This window comes from Anomaloglossus baeobatrachus, chromosome 2, assembly GCF_048569485.1.
Source record: "Anomaloglossus baeobatrachus isolate aAnoBae1 chromosome 2, aAnoBae1.hap1, whole genome shotgun sequence".
NCBI classification, from domain to species: domain Eukaryota; kingdom Metazoa; phylum Chordata; class Amphibia; order Anura; family Aromobatidae; genus Anomaloglossus; species Anomaloglossus baeobatrachus.
This window is the reverse complement of record NC_134354.1, coordinates 662,190,727-662,209,988: the sequence shown is the minus strand read 5'-3', so window position 1 is coordinate 662,209,988 and position 19,262 is coordinate 662,190,727. Positions and strand designations below refer to the sequence as shown.

At 42.7% G+C, this 19,262-nt stretch overlaps 1 protein-coding gene across 1 annotated transcript in view; it reads right to left on the bottom strand.

Moving 5' to 3' along the window:
- Positions 1-16,279: 16,279 nt before the first annotated feature.
- The window catches only part of LOC142289948 (zinc finger E-box-binding homeobox protein zag-1-like), a 140,199-nt gene continuing 137,216 nt past the window's right edge, over positions 16,280-19,262 (bottom strand). The window contains exon 11 of the mRNA XM_075333887.1: positions 16,280-17,407. Within this exon, the coding sequence (XP_075190002.1) occupies positions 17,109-17,407 (299 nt within the window). The 3' untranslated portion in view covers positions 16,280-17,108. The remainder of the gene's footprint in view (positions 17,408-19,262) is intronic.

Here is a 19,262-nt window from a genome sequence, read left to right as displayed (position 1 = left end):
CAACAGTGTCACCAGCAAAGCACCCCCACACCATCACACCTCCTCCTCCATGCTTCACAGTGGGAACCAGGCATATAGAGTCCATCCGCTCACCTTTTCTGCGTCGCACAAAGACACGGTGGTTGGATCCAAAGATCTCAATTTTGGACTCATCAGACCAAAGCACAGATTTCCACTGGTTTAATGTACATTCCTTGTGTTCTTTAGCCCAAACAAGTCTCTTCTGCTTGTTGCCTGTCCTTAGCAGTGGTTTCCTAGTAGCTATTTTACCATGAAGGCCTGCTGCACAAAGTCTCCTCTTAACAGTTGTTCTAAAGATGTGTCTGCTGCTAGAACTCTGTGTCTCTGGTCTCTAATCTTAGCTGCTGTTAACCTGCGATTTCTGAGGCTGTTGACAAGGATAAACTTATCCTCCGCAGCAGAGGTGAGTCTTGGTTTTCCTTTCCTGGTGCTGTCCTCATGTGAACCAGTTTCTTTGTAGAGTTTAATGGATTTTGCCACTGCACTTGGGGACACTTTCAAAGTTTTCCCAATTTTTCGGACTGACTGACCTTCATTACTTAAAGTAATGATGGCCACTCGTTTTTCTTTACTTAGCTGCTTTTTTCTTGCCATAATACAAATTCTAACAGTCTATTCAGTAGGACTATCAGCTGTGTATCCACCAGACTTCTGCACAACACAACTAATGGTCCCAACCCCATTTATAAGGCAAGAAATCCCACTTATTAAACCTGACAGGGCACACCTGTGAAGTGAAAACCATTTCCGGTGACTACCTCTTGAAGCTCATCAAAAGAATGCCAAAAGTGTTCAAAGCAGTAATCAAAGCAAAAGGTGGCTACTTTGAGGAACCTAGAATATAAGAGATATCATCATATGTTTCACACTTTTTTGTTGAGTATTTCATTCCACATGTGTTAATTCATAGTTTTGATGCCTTCAATGTGAATCTACAATTTTCAGAGTCATGAAAATAAAGAAAACTCTTTAAATGAGGTGTGTCCAAACTTTTGGTCTGTACTATATATATATATATATATATATATATATATATATATATACATTGCCTACAAGTAGTATTCAACCCCCTGCAGATTTAGCAGGTTTGATAAGATGCAAATAAGTTAGAGCCTGCAAACTTCAAACAAGAGCAGGATTTATTAACAGATGCATAAATCTTACAAACCAACAAGTTATGTTGCTCAGTTAAATTTTAATAAATTTTCAACATAAAAGTGTGGGTCAATTATTATTCAACCCCTAGGTTTAATATTTTGTGGAATAACCCTTGTTTGCAATTACAGCTAATAATCGTCTTTTATAAGACCTGATCAGGCCGGCACAGGTCTCTGGAGTTATCTTGGCCCACTCCTCCATGCAGATCTTCTCCAAGTTATCTAGGTTCTTTGGGTGTCTCATGTAGACTTTAATCTTGAGCTCCTTCCACAAGTTTTCAATTGGGTTAAGGTCAGGAGACTGATTAGGCCACTGCAACACCTTGATTTTTTCCCTCTTGAACCAGGCCTTGGTTTTCTTGGCTGTGTGCTTTGGGTCGTTGTCTTGTTGGAAGATGAAATGACGACCCATCTTAAGATCCTTGATGGAGGAGCGGAGGTTCTTGGCCAAAATCTCCAGGTAGGCCGTGCTATCCATCTTCCCATGGATGCGGACCAGATGGCCAGGCCCCTTGGCTGAGAAACAGCCCCACAGCATGATGCTGCCACCACCATGCTTGACTGTAGGGATGGTATTCTTGGGGTCGTATGCAGTGCCATCCAGTCTCCAAACGTCACGTGTGTGGTTGGCACCAAAGATCTCGATCTTGGTCTCATCAGACCTGAGAACCTTGAACCAGTCTGTCTCAGAGTCCTCCAAGTGATCATGAGCAAACTGTAGACGAGCCTTGACGTGATGCTTTGAAAGTAAAGGTACCTTACGGGCTCGTCTGGAACAGAGACCATTGCGGTGGAGTACGTTACTTATGGTATTGACTAAAACCAATGTCCCCACTGCCATGAGATCTTCCCGGAGCTCCTTCCTTGTTATCCTTGGGTTAGCCTTGACTCTTCGGACAAGCCTGGTCTCGGCACGGGTGGAAACTTTCAAAGTCTGTCCAGGCCGTGGAAGGCTAACAGTAGTTCCATAAGCCTTCCACTTCCGGATGATGCTCCCAACAGTGGAGACAGGTAGACCCAACTCCTTGGAAAGGGTTTTATACCCCTTGCCAGCCTTGTGACCCTCCACGATCTTGTCTCTGATGGCCTTGGAATGCTCCTTTGTCTTTCCCATGTTGACCAAGTATGAGTGCTGTTCACAAGTTTGGGGAGGGTCTTAATTAGTCAGAAAAGGCTGCAAAAAGAGATAATTAATCCAAACATGTGAAGCTCATTGTTCTTTGTGCCTGAAATACTTCTTAATACTTTAGGGGAACCAAACAGAATTCTGGTGGATTGAGGGGTTGAATAATAAATGACCCTCTGAATAAACTTTTCACAATTTAAAAAAAAAAAAAAAAAGAAAGAAAAAGAAATAACATTCTTTTTTGCTGCAGTGCATTTCACACTTCCAGGCTGATCTACAGTCCAAATGTCACAATGGCAAGTTAATTCCGAATGTGTAAACCTGCTAAATCTGCAGAGGGCTGAATACTACTTGTAGGCACTGTATATATATATATATATATATATATATATATATATATATATATATATATATATATATATATATATATATATATATATATATAAAAATATATATATATATATATATATATATATATACATATATATATATATATATATATATATATATATATTGCACACTTCCCCGTGATAGTCCAATATTAGATCTGTATAGACACCACCCAAATATTGCTGTTGGTTGCCATCTGTTTCCCATAGCCAGATAGATGTCTCTTGTATACTATTAAGGCTGTGGAGTTAAAGAGGGGATAAGAAATTAGACATTGCAGTATAGCAATTTGCTGCAAATTTCATCACTGCAAATCATATGTTTGAAGAAAATCCAGCAAAGTTGTTGAACTCGTATTTCAATCGATCCGCTCCTCTTTATACCACACTCTTCTCCTTCAGGAACAGGAGGAGTTTTCTTTTGTTTTTCACTTTCTTCTCACCCCCTTCCCTAAGAAATGGATCAACTTTGATGTGGCTGACACACAACTAGTAAGGGAAAAGCCAAAATGGAGAACAAAGCAAGCTCTACTTTTCAATTGACAGCTCACAGATCTGTTTGTGTATGTGTATACTATGTATAAGACCAAAGTTTAGACTAAAATTCCAGTCCTTTCAGCAGTTCAATGGATATGTTTCATATTGTGTGAAAAATCTAATAATAAGAATAATAGATGCTCCGTGTCGCTAGAAGAGCTCCGACTTTCAAGAGATTATTTGATGTTCTTGAGCATTTAAAGGTTTTAAACTAGGTAAGTATTCGATCACTGAGTCAGAAGAAATCCCTATGGACACATGGATCACTGTCCCCTTTACTTACAGTCTAACATTTGTACTTCAGTTTCTGCTCCCAGTAGAAAATATACAGTTGAATTCCTGAGACCTAAAGCTGGCCATATAGTTAGGCACTTGTTTGACCAACAGCTATTCCTCCTGACCACTCACATACACATATGTGCTTAACCAGGGGTGCATGTGTTTTCAGTGGGGAGAGTCCCTTCTGGACACATCTGGCGGAGGTATATCTCCCATCAGAACCATAGATCATAAAGGTTGAAATTGAATGTCCTGATAACATGTCACACCACCATATATATTAGGTCAGTTATCCTGTGGGATTCAACAAATCTGCATATAATGTACAATATATGACCAATTTCCAAAATAGGGTAATTCCCATGATGACATACCCACAGGATAGTCCATATATGTCTGGTAGATGCGGGTCCCAATGTTGTCAGTGGAGAAGTGTCTACACATGCTCTGCTCTGTCTATTCATTTATATGGGGGTTCTGAAAGTTGCTTGGTAATTTTCAGTATTTCCTTACAAATGAATAATCATGGCCACGTCTCTATTTTGTACAGCATGCAGCATAGTCCTATTCTTAAGATACCAAGCATGGTGGCCCAGTAGTTCGCACTATAGGCTTACAACCCTGGATTCCAATCCCATCAATGACAAAATCTGTTTCCGTGGGTTTCCTCCAGGTTTTCTGGTTTCCTCCCATACTCCAAAGACATACTAATAAGTATGGTAACTTAGATTATGAGCCCCAATGGGGACAGTGATGATGATGCCTGTAAAGTGCTATGGAATTACTGGCTCTATATAAGCGAGTAAAATAAATAATTGAAAATACATGTGGGTCTCAACAGTGGTCTGAGATGAGCCAACCCTTTAAGTCCTGTTAACAGCGTTGTAGTCTAAAGCCTGTAGTTACATGGAACAACCATGTCTATTGTTAAGATTACTCCCATGTTTGGACCTTATGAAGCTAATAAATGCAGCTTATTCATGAGCCTTATGTAAAAAAAAATCTGTTTTTTTTAGATATAATATGTTTTATTATTATCCATATTGTTATCACTACTTTTTCACAATTTTTCAATAGCACCTGACAAAATTTGCAGCAGGGTATTTGGATTTATATCCATATTCAATTATGGATCAATTATTTGTAAGATCAAATGAACATGAAGGAAAATACAAAATATCTCAGGTATAAGTATTTCTATTACATCTCCCTATTTTAGACTTACTGGAATACTTAAGGGGGCTTTACACGCTACGATATCGTTAATGTTTTGTCGTCGGGGTCAAGTTGTTAGTGACGCACATCCGGCGTCATTAACGATATCGTAGCGTGTGACACTGACCAGCGACCTTAAGCGACCTCAAAAATGGTGAAAATCGTTCACCATGGAGAGGTCGTCCCAAACTCAAAAATCGGTAAGGGTTGATTATGCAGGTGGTTCATCACTCATGCGGCAGCACACATCGCTATGTGTAACACCGCAGGAGCAAAGAACGTCTCCTTACCTGCCACCGGCCACAATGCGGAAGGAAGGAGGTGGGCGGGATGTTACATCCTGCTCATCTCCGCCCCTCCGCTTTGATTGGCCGGCCGCTTAGTGACGTCGCGGTGACGTCGCTGTGATGCCGAACGTCCCTCCCCCTTGAAGGAGGGATTGTTCGGCAGTCACAGCGACGACGCCGACCAGGTAAGTATGTGTGACGCTGCGTAGCGATAATGTTCACTACGGCAGCGATCACAAACATTCGCATGCGCGACGGGGGCGGGTACTTACACGCTCGCTATCGCTACAAATTGCTAGCAATATCGCTACCGTGTAAAGCCCCTTTTAGACTTCAGTCATAGGACATATTCTTGTTACAATCAGAGACTACACAATAAATCACGTGGATATGAGACTAAATACATTTATTAATATACTGAGTAAATGTCTTAATAGCAATGTGTATTTGTATACCACAACAGGATTATCTATTTATAGGATATTTCCTCCTCAGGCTTGAATACGGTCTTCGGTGGCACAAAGCGATGGGCTATTGTGTTTCTTTTATTTGCTATGAATTATAAAGTTGTTTTTATTATCATTACTAGTGAATAAATATGCAATGATTTTGTATATGTAATAAAATAGTTATCAAGCACTGTATGTCTACAAACACACAAAAGTATGATGGTAATGACATATTATGTTACATTTAGAAATGGCTTGCATTTATGAACAAGATTTCGGATGATATCAGACAGTCATGGAACATAATCATATTAACCTACACGGATGGTACATGCAGTTTCCGCTGGTAATTTTTACAGTACATAGATTTTTAATAGAAATCTAAAATATAATATAAGATACAGAAATAATAGTGCGCTATTCAAAATCGTACATATAAAAAAATATGAAAAATATTTTGAAATTATTTAGAACTTTAAGTTTATTATATTATTTGCTGGGTTTTTTTAAGTCACTTTTTTTGTTTTGGTATCCACCATTTTGCCCAAAATTAGTAAAAATGGTCCACATGGTGCATCAATTTTCCACTAAGGCAAAAATTGTCTTTTTTGTACTTGTTTATGTGGCTTTTTAGTGAAAAAAAAATTGCATGTTTTGTACAACTTTGCAAACAAGTTTGGTGTACAGGGTACACAGAAGACTCAAAAAAAAGACCCAAAGTCCATGTTTACTTTATGGGGACAATTAACAATTTAGAAATGCATTTCAAGGGAGCTCTATAATTGGAATTGTCTTCTACTAAAGTTGGTTCCATAGGACTGTAAGGGCCAGTGCACACGGTCAGTGTTAGCAGCGTTTGGATGTTGCGCGTTTTTACTGTGTTCAAAATGCAGTACAAGCACAGCGGATAAGATTTATAGAAATCTCCTGGCCACTGTGCTTTTTTATGATGCTCCATAAACTGACATGCGGCGCGGCTTTCCAAGAAACATCATGTCAATTTATTCTTGTGCAGACGAGTATTCTCAGATGGAATGGAGAACACAGCAAAAATATACTGCAAGAATCCTGATTGTGGGCATGGACACTAGCATCTCCGCATGAGAAAACATGCTATGTCCAGAATGCTCTCGCAACTGGATGGTGTGCACATACCCTTAAAGGTATGAATTTTAATATCCATATCAGCTACATACATAGATATCACAGGGTTATGAAAAGGATCAGATTTCCCTCCATTCCTCTCAAAAATTGCAATAGGAGACTCCCAGTCAATGTCAGCTATCACTTGCTTTCTTTCTAATCCACTGGTTCAGACCTTCATCGAGGCTACTTTTCTAACTTTCGAAGACTTCCTCCTACATACAATGTCAGCACTGCCATTGTCTTATAATACTGTAACTGTTGTGTTACCTTGGCACACCTTATATTGTCCTTACTGTTTCTTCTATACTTCCAATATCGTCGTGCGGAGTACATTCACCAATACATTGGGGAGATCAAGTCGCCTTTCCATAAAGGCATGGCTCATGATTTTAGGGACAACTCTTCAGGTCAGCAGTCTATCTACTCCTACAAATAAAAGGAACATGCCTTTAAAGTGAATCTGACCTTTGATTCATGCTGCAGCTTTAATCATTTTTTAAAGTGTTCATCTTTGAAACGTCACAGTGTTTCAGAAGCAAACATACCTGGCTAAGGTAATACAGCAAGTACCTGATACTATCCACGGATTGGGCAGCATGTATCAGCTGTCAGGTTCATGTTAAAGGGGCATTCTTCTTTGAAGTATTTATGGCAAATCCACAGCTTTCCTTGTAAATGGCTAGCTTTACCTTACTGAGGCCACTTTACTAGTCAGGACAGGGGTCATTAGCTCACATATTGGTGATATACCATATTTTTCATTTTATAGGACACACCGGATTAAAACACGCATCCCAAATTTAGAGAAAAAAAATGGGGTCCGTCTTATTATAACCCAGTGGTGTCTTACTGTCTTACTAGAGGGACAGCAGCAGTAATGGTGCGGGGTCACAAGATGCAGGGGCGGTGCTGGAGTAGGGCGATAGTGCAAGTGGTGCGGCGGTTGTCCCAGATACTTGCTGTGGTCAGCGGCACTGTGAGGCAGAGAATATCCAGAAACTGACAATGGTGCGGGCTTCAAAGAAATGGTGTCCGGAGTCGGCGTCTGCGCAGATTGAGCTATAAGCCAAGATCTCATATACGCACGCGCCACCTCTGGATGCCATTTTCCTTACGCCCACTGCTGGAAGATCAAGAGGCTGGAGGCGGTGCACGCACAGAGGAGATCTTAAGCCAAGAGCTCCATGTGTGGACTCTGGGTGTTATTATTGGAAGCCCGAACCGCTGACGTTTTCAGCATGGGATGGGCTGCAGCCAGCAAAATGCCCGCAGCCAGCACAACGCCCACAGCATTGCCCCGCCTCCTGTGACTATTCTCCGCCTCCCGGTAAGCTACATTCGGATTATAAGACACATCCCTCATTTTCCTTCCAAATTTTTGGGAGAAAAAGTGATTTTGTAATCTGAAAAATACGGTATGTGTCACTCAGAGATGACGCGTGAAAAATCCTTAGGACATTAATTTGGTAAGTCTATGCTACTGTTTAAGGTTGACCCTTTGTGAAAAGTGCAACCGCCCAAGATTATAAAATAGAAAATTCCATAACCCAATTAAAGTTCAGCATGTATGTTGTAGATATGTTTAAAAATGTTAATTTATTTTGTTCCACCAAAAGTGATTACCAAATAATTTTTCAACAACTTCTCAATCCAAGATAAACTTTGCCAAGATTATCCTTATGCATAGGTACATATATGTGTACACAAAAGTAGGTATAATGAATCAATGTGCACATTATTCATAATACAAAAGAGCATATGTACATGAAACATTATAATGGTGAAGTATCCCCCTATGAACTACACCTGTCCAAACCCTTGTTCATGGGATATGTGCAGGTCCCAGAAGTGGCACCTTTATATATAACACATTTGTTACACGACCTTTTGATTTGCCATAAATGTCTATGATAAGAATACCCCTGTGCTGTACACATTTTGCAGACAATTGATTCCTGAGGAGAAGGATCATCTAGATCAAATTGTGGAAACTTTAATAGCAGAAATCCAGTAAACAAAGATGAAACATCTTAAGTATTCCTAACAGTTCGATTTTACCAAAAAATAATAGTCCAAATAGAATGTGGTTCCATACTAAGGACCCACATCTATGAACTTCCCACTAGGGTGTCTGAAATGAAAGTTCCTAAATTAGACAACATCTTTATTGTAATTATTTCTAGTTATTTAGATGTTGTAATTTTACTTCTAGTGTTACATTAAACATATATTCTTTGTTAGTTGAAATTATACTATTTAGTCATTAAAGAGTAACTTTCATAACAGTTTTCATGCTGAACTGAATACACAATGTAATAGAAGCTGCAGAGTGGAGTAAAATGGTTTGGTTGTTCTTTTTAATTTCACCTCTCCGTTGAGGAGATATTATCAATTAAAATATTTGGAACCTAATAAATTAACTTACAGTTCTTCCTGGGGGCGTGTTTTACTTTTTATCCCTGTATGATGTTGACCAATCATAAGCTTCTAGCAACACAAAGGAAAGAAAAATACTTCCCCACCATAGTATTCAGCAGATTTCTCCATGTATAAGATCTATGACAGGCAGCTCTGATCTCCTGGTCTAACCTCCTGCATAATTAGAAGGCATAAATGAATAAAGACCCTCTTCACATTTGACAACTTAACAGGGATCCTGAAAACAATGCGACCTGATAAGGATCACTGGTAAGTCTCTGGGAGGTCCCTGGTGAGATGTCACACAGTCAGATTTTACCAATGACACAGTAAGGATCAGGGACCTGTATAATAATCTCGGCAGGCGTTGGGACTGTGTTAGGAGGTCGTTGGTAGGCGTCAAACACAGCAATGAGTCCAGCCCAGCAGGACATCGCCTTTGAAGAAAATGATCCTGACCATTCAGCAAGGACTAGCGATCTCACAGCAGGGGCCTAATCGCTGGTAGGTGTCACACATAACGAGATCGCTCCTTTGTCAGAAATGGTGATGCAACAACGATCTCGTTAGCAAACTCATTGTGTATGATGGGGCCTTAACACTTTTCAGATAAGGGCCCTGTGGAGTTGAGGCAGCACAGTTTAGTTTCACTGTCAGTTCTGCTGTACTGCTCCTTCCCCAACAATGCTTGTCTGGAGATGTGTCAGTATCACACTTATGTCTGTTGTGCTCTGGGATACTTGTAATCACTCAGAAGTGGGATCACATCAGGCTGTCCTTATATGTCACTCAGTAGTAGCCCAAAACAGACAGACTGCTTCTCTGTAAGATGTAATGATAACCTTGATCTTACTACAGAGAGTACAAGTTGCCTCAGCACAACAGACATAGAGGCCGCTTTACACGCTGCGATATTGGTACCGATATCGCTAGCGTGCCTACCCGCCCCTATCTGTTGTGCGACACGGGAAAATCGCTGCCCGTGCCGCACAACATCGCCCAGACCCGTCACGCTACTTACCTGCCCGGCGACGTCGCTGTGATCGGCGAACCGCAGTTCGTTCAGCGTCACAGAGACGTATCAGCTGCGTCACTGAACCGCCGCCCAATAGAAGCGGAGGGGCGGAGATGAGCGGGACGTAACATCCCACCCACCTTCTTCCTTCCGCATAGTGGCCGGGAGGCAGATAAGGAGAGGTTCCTCGTTCCTGCGGTGTCACACGGAGCGATGTGTGCTGCCGCAGGAACGAGGAACAACTTCGTTACTGCTGCAGTAACGATATTTGAGAATGGACCCCCATGTCACCGATGAGCGATTTTGCACGTTTTTGCGACGATGCAAAATCGCTCATAGGTGTCACACGCAACGGCATTGCTAAAGCGACCGGATGTGCGTCACCAATTCCGTGACCCCAACGAGTTCGCATTAGCGATGTCGTAGCGTGTAACGCCCCCTTAAGTGTTATTACTGACATACCTCAGAAATGAAGAGAGCTGATAGAAAGGTTTGTAATATGACATACCTATACTAAGGTGTGTTGACCTTCCCCCATACTGACTCATGCAGGAAGTTAGACCGAGAGATCAGACCTGTATCATTACATCTCATACACTAAGAAACCTGCTCTAAGCCATGGTGGGGACATGTTCTTCTTTCTCCTGAGTGTTGCTGCTTCCTTATGATTAGTCAGCACCATACAGAAGGAAGAAGTACACCCCTCCAGTGAAAGCTATCTGATAACACCCACTTTGACTTCAAAAACAGTTAACTCGTTAGGTGCCAAATACTTTCATCTCTAATATCTTCAGAACAAAGAGGCAAAATTAGAAAGAAAAAAAAAGTCTTACTCTGCTCTGTTTATTACGATGCATTTAGGAGTAGTATTTGATATAATATAAAACATTCTTATATTCTACTAGAAGGTGGCCCGATTCTAACGTATCAGGTAGTCTAGAATGTGTATGTAGGTTAGCAGATTGAATAATAAGGTAATGAATGGACTGCATGGGTTAGGTTTAATTTAGTATATTCTTATAATTGTTTATTGGTTTATATAGCTCTTTAGCGCACGCGGTGTGGCGACGGTTGTCACTGTAATGACGTCATTTTAGAGCAAGACAGACAGACAGAATAAGGCAATTATATGCGGCATCCTGGTCTGTGTCCTATCCTGGTATAGTCTCCATCCTTGTATGGCCCCCATCCTGGTATGTGGGCTGATGCTGTGATGTGGCCCAATGCTGGTATGTGCCCCCATCGTGGTGCAGCCACCATCCTGACATGTGCCCCCATTCTGCGGGGTAATGTGTGCAGGGGCGGAGTGCCAGGGGGTGGAGTCGAGCGGGGCCATGGCGCTGAGGACGTCAGTGCCGGGGGCTGCATGGCTGGGGACAGGTGACTATCCAGGTGTGTGTGTGTTCAGTGTATACATGCGGAGGGCGGAGTGCGAGGGGTGGAGCCGAGCGGGGTAATGTGTGCGGGGGGCGGAGTGCGGGGGAGTGGAGCCGAGCGGGCCATGGCGCTGAGGACATCAGTGCTGGGGACTGCATGGCTGGGGACAGGTCACTATTCGTGTGTGTGTTCAGTGTATATATGCGGAGGGCGGGCGGGTGGAGCCGAGTGGGGTAATGTGAGCGGTGGGTATGTGTCGGCTGGGTTGCTGGTGTGGGCTCCCGGGTGTGCAGCACTCACCGGGGAGTTGGGGCTCCGTGTGGGTACAGGGAAAAGTGTCGGGCTTCGTCCTGTTGGCCCGTAGTTAGGGCTGTTCAGTTAGCTGAGCCGTTGGTCACAGGCTCTTTAGCGCGCGCGGTGTGGCGACGGTTGTCACTGTAATGACGTCATTTTGCAGCAAGACACAGACAGACAGAATAAAGGGTACTTTACACGCTGCAATATCGGTACCGATATCGCTAGCGAGCGTACCCATCCCCGTCGGTTGTGCGTCACGGGCAAATCACTGCCCGTGGCACACAACATCGCTAACACCCATCACACAGACTTACCTTCCCTGCGACGTCGCTCTGGCCGGCGATCCCCCTCCTTTCTAAGGGGAAGGTTCGTGCGGCGTCACAGCGACGTCACACGGCAGCCGTCCAATAGCAGAGGAGGGGCGGAGATGAGTGGCCGGAACATGCCGCCCACCTCCTTCCTTCCTCATTGCCGGTGGACGCAGGTAAGGAGATGTTTGTCGTTCCTGCGGTGTCACACATAGCGATGTGTGCTGCCGCAGGAACGACTAACAACATCGTACCTGCAGCAGCAACAATATTTGGTAAAGGAGCGACGTGTCAACGAGCAACGATTTTTCACGTTTCTGCGCTCGTTGATCATCGCTCTTTGGTGTCACATGCTGCGATGTCGCTAATGGTGCCGGATGTGCGTCACTAATGACGTGACCCAGACGATATATCGTTAGCGATGTCGCAGCGTGTAAAGGCCCCTTTACACACTGAGACTTTCTAGCGATCCCACCAGCGATCCCAACCTGGCCGGGATCGCTACAAAGTCTCTGGTGAGTCGCTGGTGAGCTGTCAAACAGGCATACCTGGAAAACGACGCAACAGCGATACGGACCTGCAGAATGATTTAGCTAGTCATTGGGGACGTTGTAAAGCAGCTTTTTGAAAGGGAAGTCGCTAACGAAGTCGCTGTAAAGGCCCCTTTACACACTGAGACTTTCTAGCGATCATACTGCACAGCGGCAAACAAAGGACCAAAGAATGGTCCTGAGAGATGTGTAGTAATCAGCAACCTCACAGCAGGGGCCAGGTCGCTGATGTGTTTCACACATTGCAATGTCGCTGGGGAGGTCGCTATTACGTCACAAAACCGGTGACGTTACAGCTATGTCGTTTGCGATGTTGCAGTGTGTAAAGGGGCCTTAGAGCACCCTTAAGGCAATTATATATATAGATTGGTTGCGTGACATATATCTTCACATTCCCTTGACTTTTAAATGTAATCTGTCAGCAAAATTTTTCTACCTCATCTGACAGCAGCATGATGTAGGCAAAGAGATTTTCAATCCAATGGTGTATCACATAGATTACTGGGTGCAGCTTTTTTCAGACAATCAAGAATTTAGATCCAGGAAAACATCAGAGCTGATTGAGCTGCCCCCGCCCCCACCAGGCTTTCTGTAGAGATTGTGGATTGACTGAGCAGGGGGCGTGCTGGACTGCTGGGCGTGAGCTAGCTAGACCTAGCAATAATAATCACTAAGTTATAAAACCTTTAGTTTCAGTAAACAATAACTCAGACAGATAAGAGCAGCACAATAGCTTTTTGTTTTTTAAAGCTTGCAGCATGCTGTCCTCAGCTTATATAGCAAAAACTTGCTGACAGATTCCCTTTAAGCAAGCATTAAAGGCTGTATACACCTTTTACAAGGAAAACATTATTTTTACATGTTAGTGGTTATCTTTAGTTAATAAAATTGAAGTAAGTTTTGAACTGCAATTACTTTTTTTTACTATCAGTGTCGATCATATGCAGTTTACCCCCAGGTCCTAGTTTCAGATTTTGTCACATGAGAGTGTCTACACAGTAATATAGGCTGGATATGAGCTCTGTGTGTATGGAGGGTGCTGCTGTCTTCAATATCATTATACGGCTTCTTTCCTCTTCATGTGCTTTCCTCTACCGCAGCCTTTTTTTCTGCCCTCTCTGAGCTACTGCACACCCTCTCCTTGTTGATGAAATCTATATACCACCCCACCGAAGTATTCCGCTAAAGAACTTACAGACACTGCATCAGTAAAATGTTAGTATATTTTTTATAAAGTTGTTAACTCTGCATTCAGCAAGCAAATGAACCATCCAAAAAATTCTGTGCTAATGGGTACATGACCTTTAAGTAATACAACTAATCAAGACTTCAAATTAAAGCAACAACAAGTATTTACCGATTTAAAAATTCATAGCACCAGTTTGCTATTTACAGATATATACAAAAGGCATAGTGGTTATTTGGTACTCTTCTGTTCAGATTGGAACCAAATGAGGGTAATATATGCTAAAACCATGCTAGTGTCAGGGGTATACCTGTATAGGGTGAAGAAATATCAGTTGCACCCAAAATTTGTAAGTGTGAGGAAGCACAATTCTTTGCTGTCCCAAAAGAGGACTATAGTATTTAAGGGAACCTGTCAGGTGCAATATGCAACCAGAACCACGAGCAGTTCTGGGTACATATTGCTAATCCCTGCCTAAAGGCCCAGTTACACACAACAACATCGCTAACAAGATATCGGTGGGGTCACGGAATTCGTGACGCACATCCGGCGTCGTTTGCGATTTCGTTGCGTGTGACACCTACGAGCAACCTCTAACGATCCGAAAAGCGTCAGAAATTGTTGATTGTTGACACATCGTTCCTTTTACAAATATCGTCATTCCTGAGGCAGCACACATCGCTACGTGTGACACCCGAACGACGAACAACAGCGTTCCTGCGTCCTCTGGCAACGAGGTGGGAGTGATGTTAATGCGGCTGCTCTCCGCCCCTCCGCTTCTATTGGTGGCCCGCTGTGTGACGTCGCTGTGACGCTGCACGAACTGCCCCCTTAAAAAAGAGTTTGTTCGCCGGCCACAGCGACGTCATTAGGAAGGTATGTGCGTGTGACACATACCAGCGATATTGTTAACCACGGGCAGCGATTTGCCCGTGACGCACAAACGATGGGGCAGATATGATCGCTAGCAACATCGATAGCGATGTCGCTGCGTGTAAAACGGCCTTAACTGTCCCTGTATACACTAGCATAGATAAACAGATCTTTAGAAAAAGTATTTCTAAAGATCGTCAAGTATATGCTAATGACGCCGGTGACTAGTCGTAAGGGCATTACTTTCCTTGGCTGATCAGCCCACATAGCATGCTAGCATGCCCCAGTGAGCGTACTAACATAATAATGAATGTGCAGCGACACGAACGTAGCTAACTCTTGATGGCGGCCAGAGGAGGACTGCTACGCTCTGCGCATGATGCAGAGTCCTCAACACTTCCAGTCATGCGCACTATACCTCCCCTGAAGCTGGGAAGCCTATACCCGGCATCAGTTTAGTGCGCATGATTGGAAGTCCCGGATAGTCCGGATCATGCCCAGTGCACATCCATCCTCCTCTGGGTGCCATCAAGAATGAGGTATGTGCGTGTTACTGCGCATTCATTAGCATGTTAGTATGTCCACAGGGGTGTGCTAGCATGCTATGTGGGCCAACCAGCCAAGGGAAGTAATGCCCTTGCGACTAGTTGCTGGCCTCATTAGCATATAATAAACGATCTTTAGAAATACTTTTTCTAAGGGTAGTTTCACACTTGCGTTGAACGGTATCCGTTGCATTGCGTTGTGTAACGGATGCAACGGATGTGTTGCATATAGTGACACAACGGATGCAACGGATGCTGCAAAACAACGCAATTCGTTTAGATTTTTTTTTTTTTCCCCGGTTTTACCAGCGGCAGACTATAGTGAACGATCAGCTGATCGTTCCCTGCAGCCGGCCGCTGGGTGATCAGCTGATTGCTCCCAGTAGCCGGCCGCCGGGTGATCAGCTGATTGCTCCCGCCCGCCGGGTGATCAGCTGATCGCTCCCGGCTACCGGGTGATCAGCTGATTGCTCCCTGCAGCCGGCCGCTGGGTGATCAGCTGATCGCTCCCTGCAGCCGGCTGCCGGGTGATCAGCTGATCGCTCCCGGCCGCCGGGTGATCAGCTGATCGCTGTCACTTGCCGGCGCCCGGGCATGCCGGCGGGCGGGCGCTCAGCTGAGCGCTGTGACTTGCCGGCGGCCGGGCATGCTGGTGGCCGGTCGTTCAGCTGAGCGCTGTCGCTTGCCGACGGCCGGGCGCTCAGCTGAACGTTCGGCCACCGCGAGCCAAAATAAAGTTTGATTTGAAAAAAGAAAAAAAAAAAAAAAGAGCATGCGCAGTGAAATCCAGAGGATTCCGCTGCTCAAAATAACGTTACATGCTGCGTTGCCCCCGCTGGGCGGAAGCAACGGAGCGTCGCCCAGCGGAAGCAACGCAGCTCCTTTTGGTACAATCCGTCAACCATACAAGTCTATGGGAAACAGCGGAATCCGTTAACGGATTCCGCTGTTTCCCAAAAGGGCGGATTGTAACGGAAGGAAAATAACGCAAGTGTGAAAGTACCCTAAAGATCCTTTATCTATGCTAGTGTATACAGGGACGATTAAGCAGGATTAGCAATATACACTCAGAACTGCTCGTGGTACTGGCTGCATATTGCACCTGACAGGTTCCCTTTGAGAACACAGAATGCTAAGTGAGGCTATGTTATACTGGAATAAGACATGGAGTTTTTGTGGTAGCTGTTTTATTTTTTGAGCTAAACACAGAAGTGAATACAAAGGTGAAAAGTATCAGCCTTTCCTTTATAATTTTCATTCTTTTTGGCTGACAAATGGCACAATGACAACATATGTTGTTCCAGTCTTACAGATTTTACATGAGGGACCTATGAGCTTCATCTGACACTTATGCCTACTGCATTCTTAAAATTTATTTCTTTTCAGAACTTCAAAAACGTGGATTCTAAGAAGTGGGATAACTTCTTAAACATAGTATTCAGTGTCAAACTAGGAATCCTGATGGCCCACCATCCATTTATGTAGGACATAGTCATATCTATTTTCTTAATAGTAATCATCTTTGTTTTCATCATTTCACACATAAAACATATAATACAACATAATAAATTATTTGTTTATAAATCCATAAAAATAGAAGTTAATGATTTGAGTCACCTCTAAATCCTTTTTCCTGGCCCATTTTTGTGCGTTAGTATCATTTTCTAATTTTGCGACTGGATCAACAATACAGGCAATATACTGCCAATAAGGAAAACAGTAACCTTTGTGGAATCTTTGTAAAAAATAAGAAAAACACAGAAAAATCCAATTAATCATTAGTAATTTCATAATTTTAACAAACTAGATCATGTTGTGGCACTTTTGTTCTGAGAATCTGAATTCGTGTGGTTTTTTTTTACTATTGATTGGTATATATTTCCTTAGAGAAAAATTGTAGTGTCTGTGATTTTTGTACTCTACGAGTAAAGGTCAAGTCGGTACCACATTCATCAGCTCTTCAGTAGGATGCAATGCTTTGTAATTTTCAGACCGGTCCGATGCGTTTCCCCAAGCCATTTCACCATTTTCTGGGAGATATGTAGTGTCTCTATGGCAGTAAGAATACCGATGATTCATATGCTGGGAGAAAGAACCGGAATGGGAAAATCTTTTGCCACATTTATCACAACGATATGGCTTTTCTCCTGAGTGTAGGCGAACATGTTCAATAAGGTGATGTTTGTGCTTGAAGGCCTTGTTGCAAATTTCACATTGATGTGGTCTATTTCCTGGATGTAGGAAAGTAAAATTAGATTGGTAAAGTGGTGCTTAAAACTTTGTGAATCTTTACAATTTTTGCATAGTTTTGCCTAATTTTAAACAAAAACTGCATAAGATTTTCACATCAATCCTTAAAGAAGAAAAAGAGAATAAAATAAAAAAAATGATTAAAAATATAAGACTGTAATTTTTTTTTATAGAGAAAAAATGATCTGCACTCCCTGACAAAAGATCTGTCGCTTATCCATGTTATGTAAATAAAAGCTTATAACCAGACTTTAAATTCATCCATTGGTTTTATAAATTACTCTTTTGAAAGTAAAAACCCTCCCAAATTTGGTTTAGGTTAGGAAAATAAAGTTGCTGCAAAGCTGAAATATTGATCATTTAATAAACACAGAAAGATCAGATTTTGGCAAGACAAAAGTTTTGTCGCCCACAGAAAGTAATGTGAAATTCAAACAAATAATTAACTTCTAATACAAAGATATGTTGCATACAGTGGGTACGGAAAGTATTCAGACCCCTTTAAATTTCTCACTCTTTCCTTCATTGCAGCCATTTAGTAAATTCTAAAAAGTTCATTTTTTTTCTCATTAATGTACACTCTGCACCCCATTTTCACAGAAAAAAACAGAAATGTATACATTTTTGCAAATATATTAAACAAGAAAAAATGAAATATCACATGTTCATTATTATTCAGACCCTTTTCTCAGTGTTGAGTAAAAGCACTCTTTTGAGCTAGTACAGCCATGAGTCTTCTTGGGAAAGATGCAACAAGTGTTTCACACCTGGATTTGGGGATCCTCTGCTACTCTTCCTTGCAGATCCTCTCCAGTTCTGTCAGGTTGAATGGTGAATGTTGGTGGACAGCCATTTTCAGGTCTCTCCAGAGATGCTCAATTGTGTTTAGGTCAGGGCTCTGGTTGGGCCAGTTAAGACTGGTCACAGAGTTGTTCTGAAGCCACTCCTTTGTTATTTTAGCTGTGTGCTTAGGGTCATTGTCTTGTGGGAAGATGAACCTTCAGCCAAGTCTGAGGTCAAGAGCACTCTGGAAGAGGTTTTCTTCAAAGATATCTCTGTATTTGGCCGCATTCATCTTTCCTTCAATTGCAACCAGTCATCCTGTCCCGGCAGCTGAAAAATAACCCCATAGCATGATGGTGCCACCACCATGTTTCACTGTCGGGATTGTATTGGGCAGGTGATGAGCAGTGCCTGGTTTTCTCCACACATACCGCTTAGAATTCTCCCCCAAAAGTTCTATCTTCATCTCATCAGACCAAAGAATCTTATTTCTCATATTTTGGTTGTCCTTTATATGTTTTTTTGCAAACTCTATGCGGGCTTTCATATTTCTTGCACTGAGGAGAGACTTCCGTTGTGCCACTCTGCCATAAAGGCCCGACTAGTAGAGGGCTGCAGTGATAGTTGACTTTGTGGAACTTTCTCCCATCTCCCTATTGAATCTCTGGTGCTCAGCCACAGTGATCTTGGGGTTCTTCTTTTCCTCTCTCACCAAGGCTCTGCTCCCATGATTGCTCAGTTTGGCTGGACGGCCAGGTCTAGGAAGAGTTCTGGTGGTCCCAAACTTCTTCCATTTAAGGATTATGGAGGCCACTGTGCTCTTAAGAACACTGAGTACTGCTGAAATTATTTTCTAACCTTGGTCAGATCTGTGCCTTGCCATAATTGTCTCTGATCTCCTTGGGCAGTTCATTTGACCTCATGATTCTCATTTGGCGTGACATACGCTGTGAGCTGTGAGGTCTTATATAGACAGGTGTGTGCCTCTCCAAATCAAGACCTATCAGTTTAATTATACACAGCTGGACTCCAATGAAGGAGCAGAACCATCTC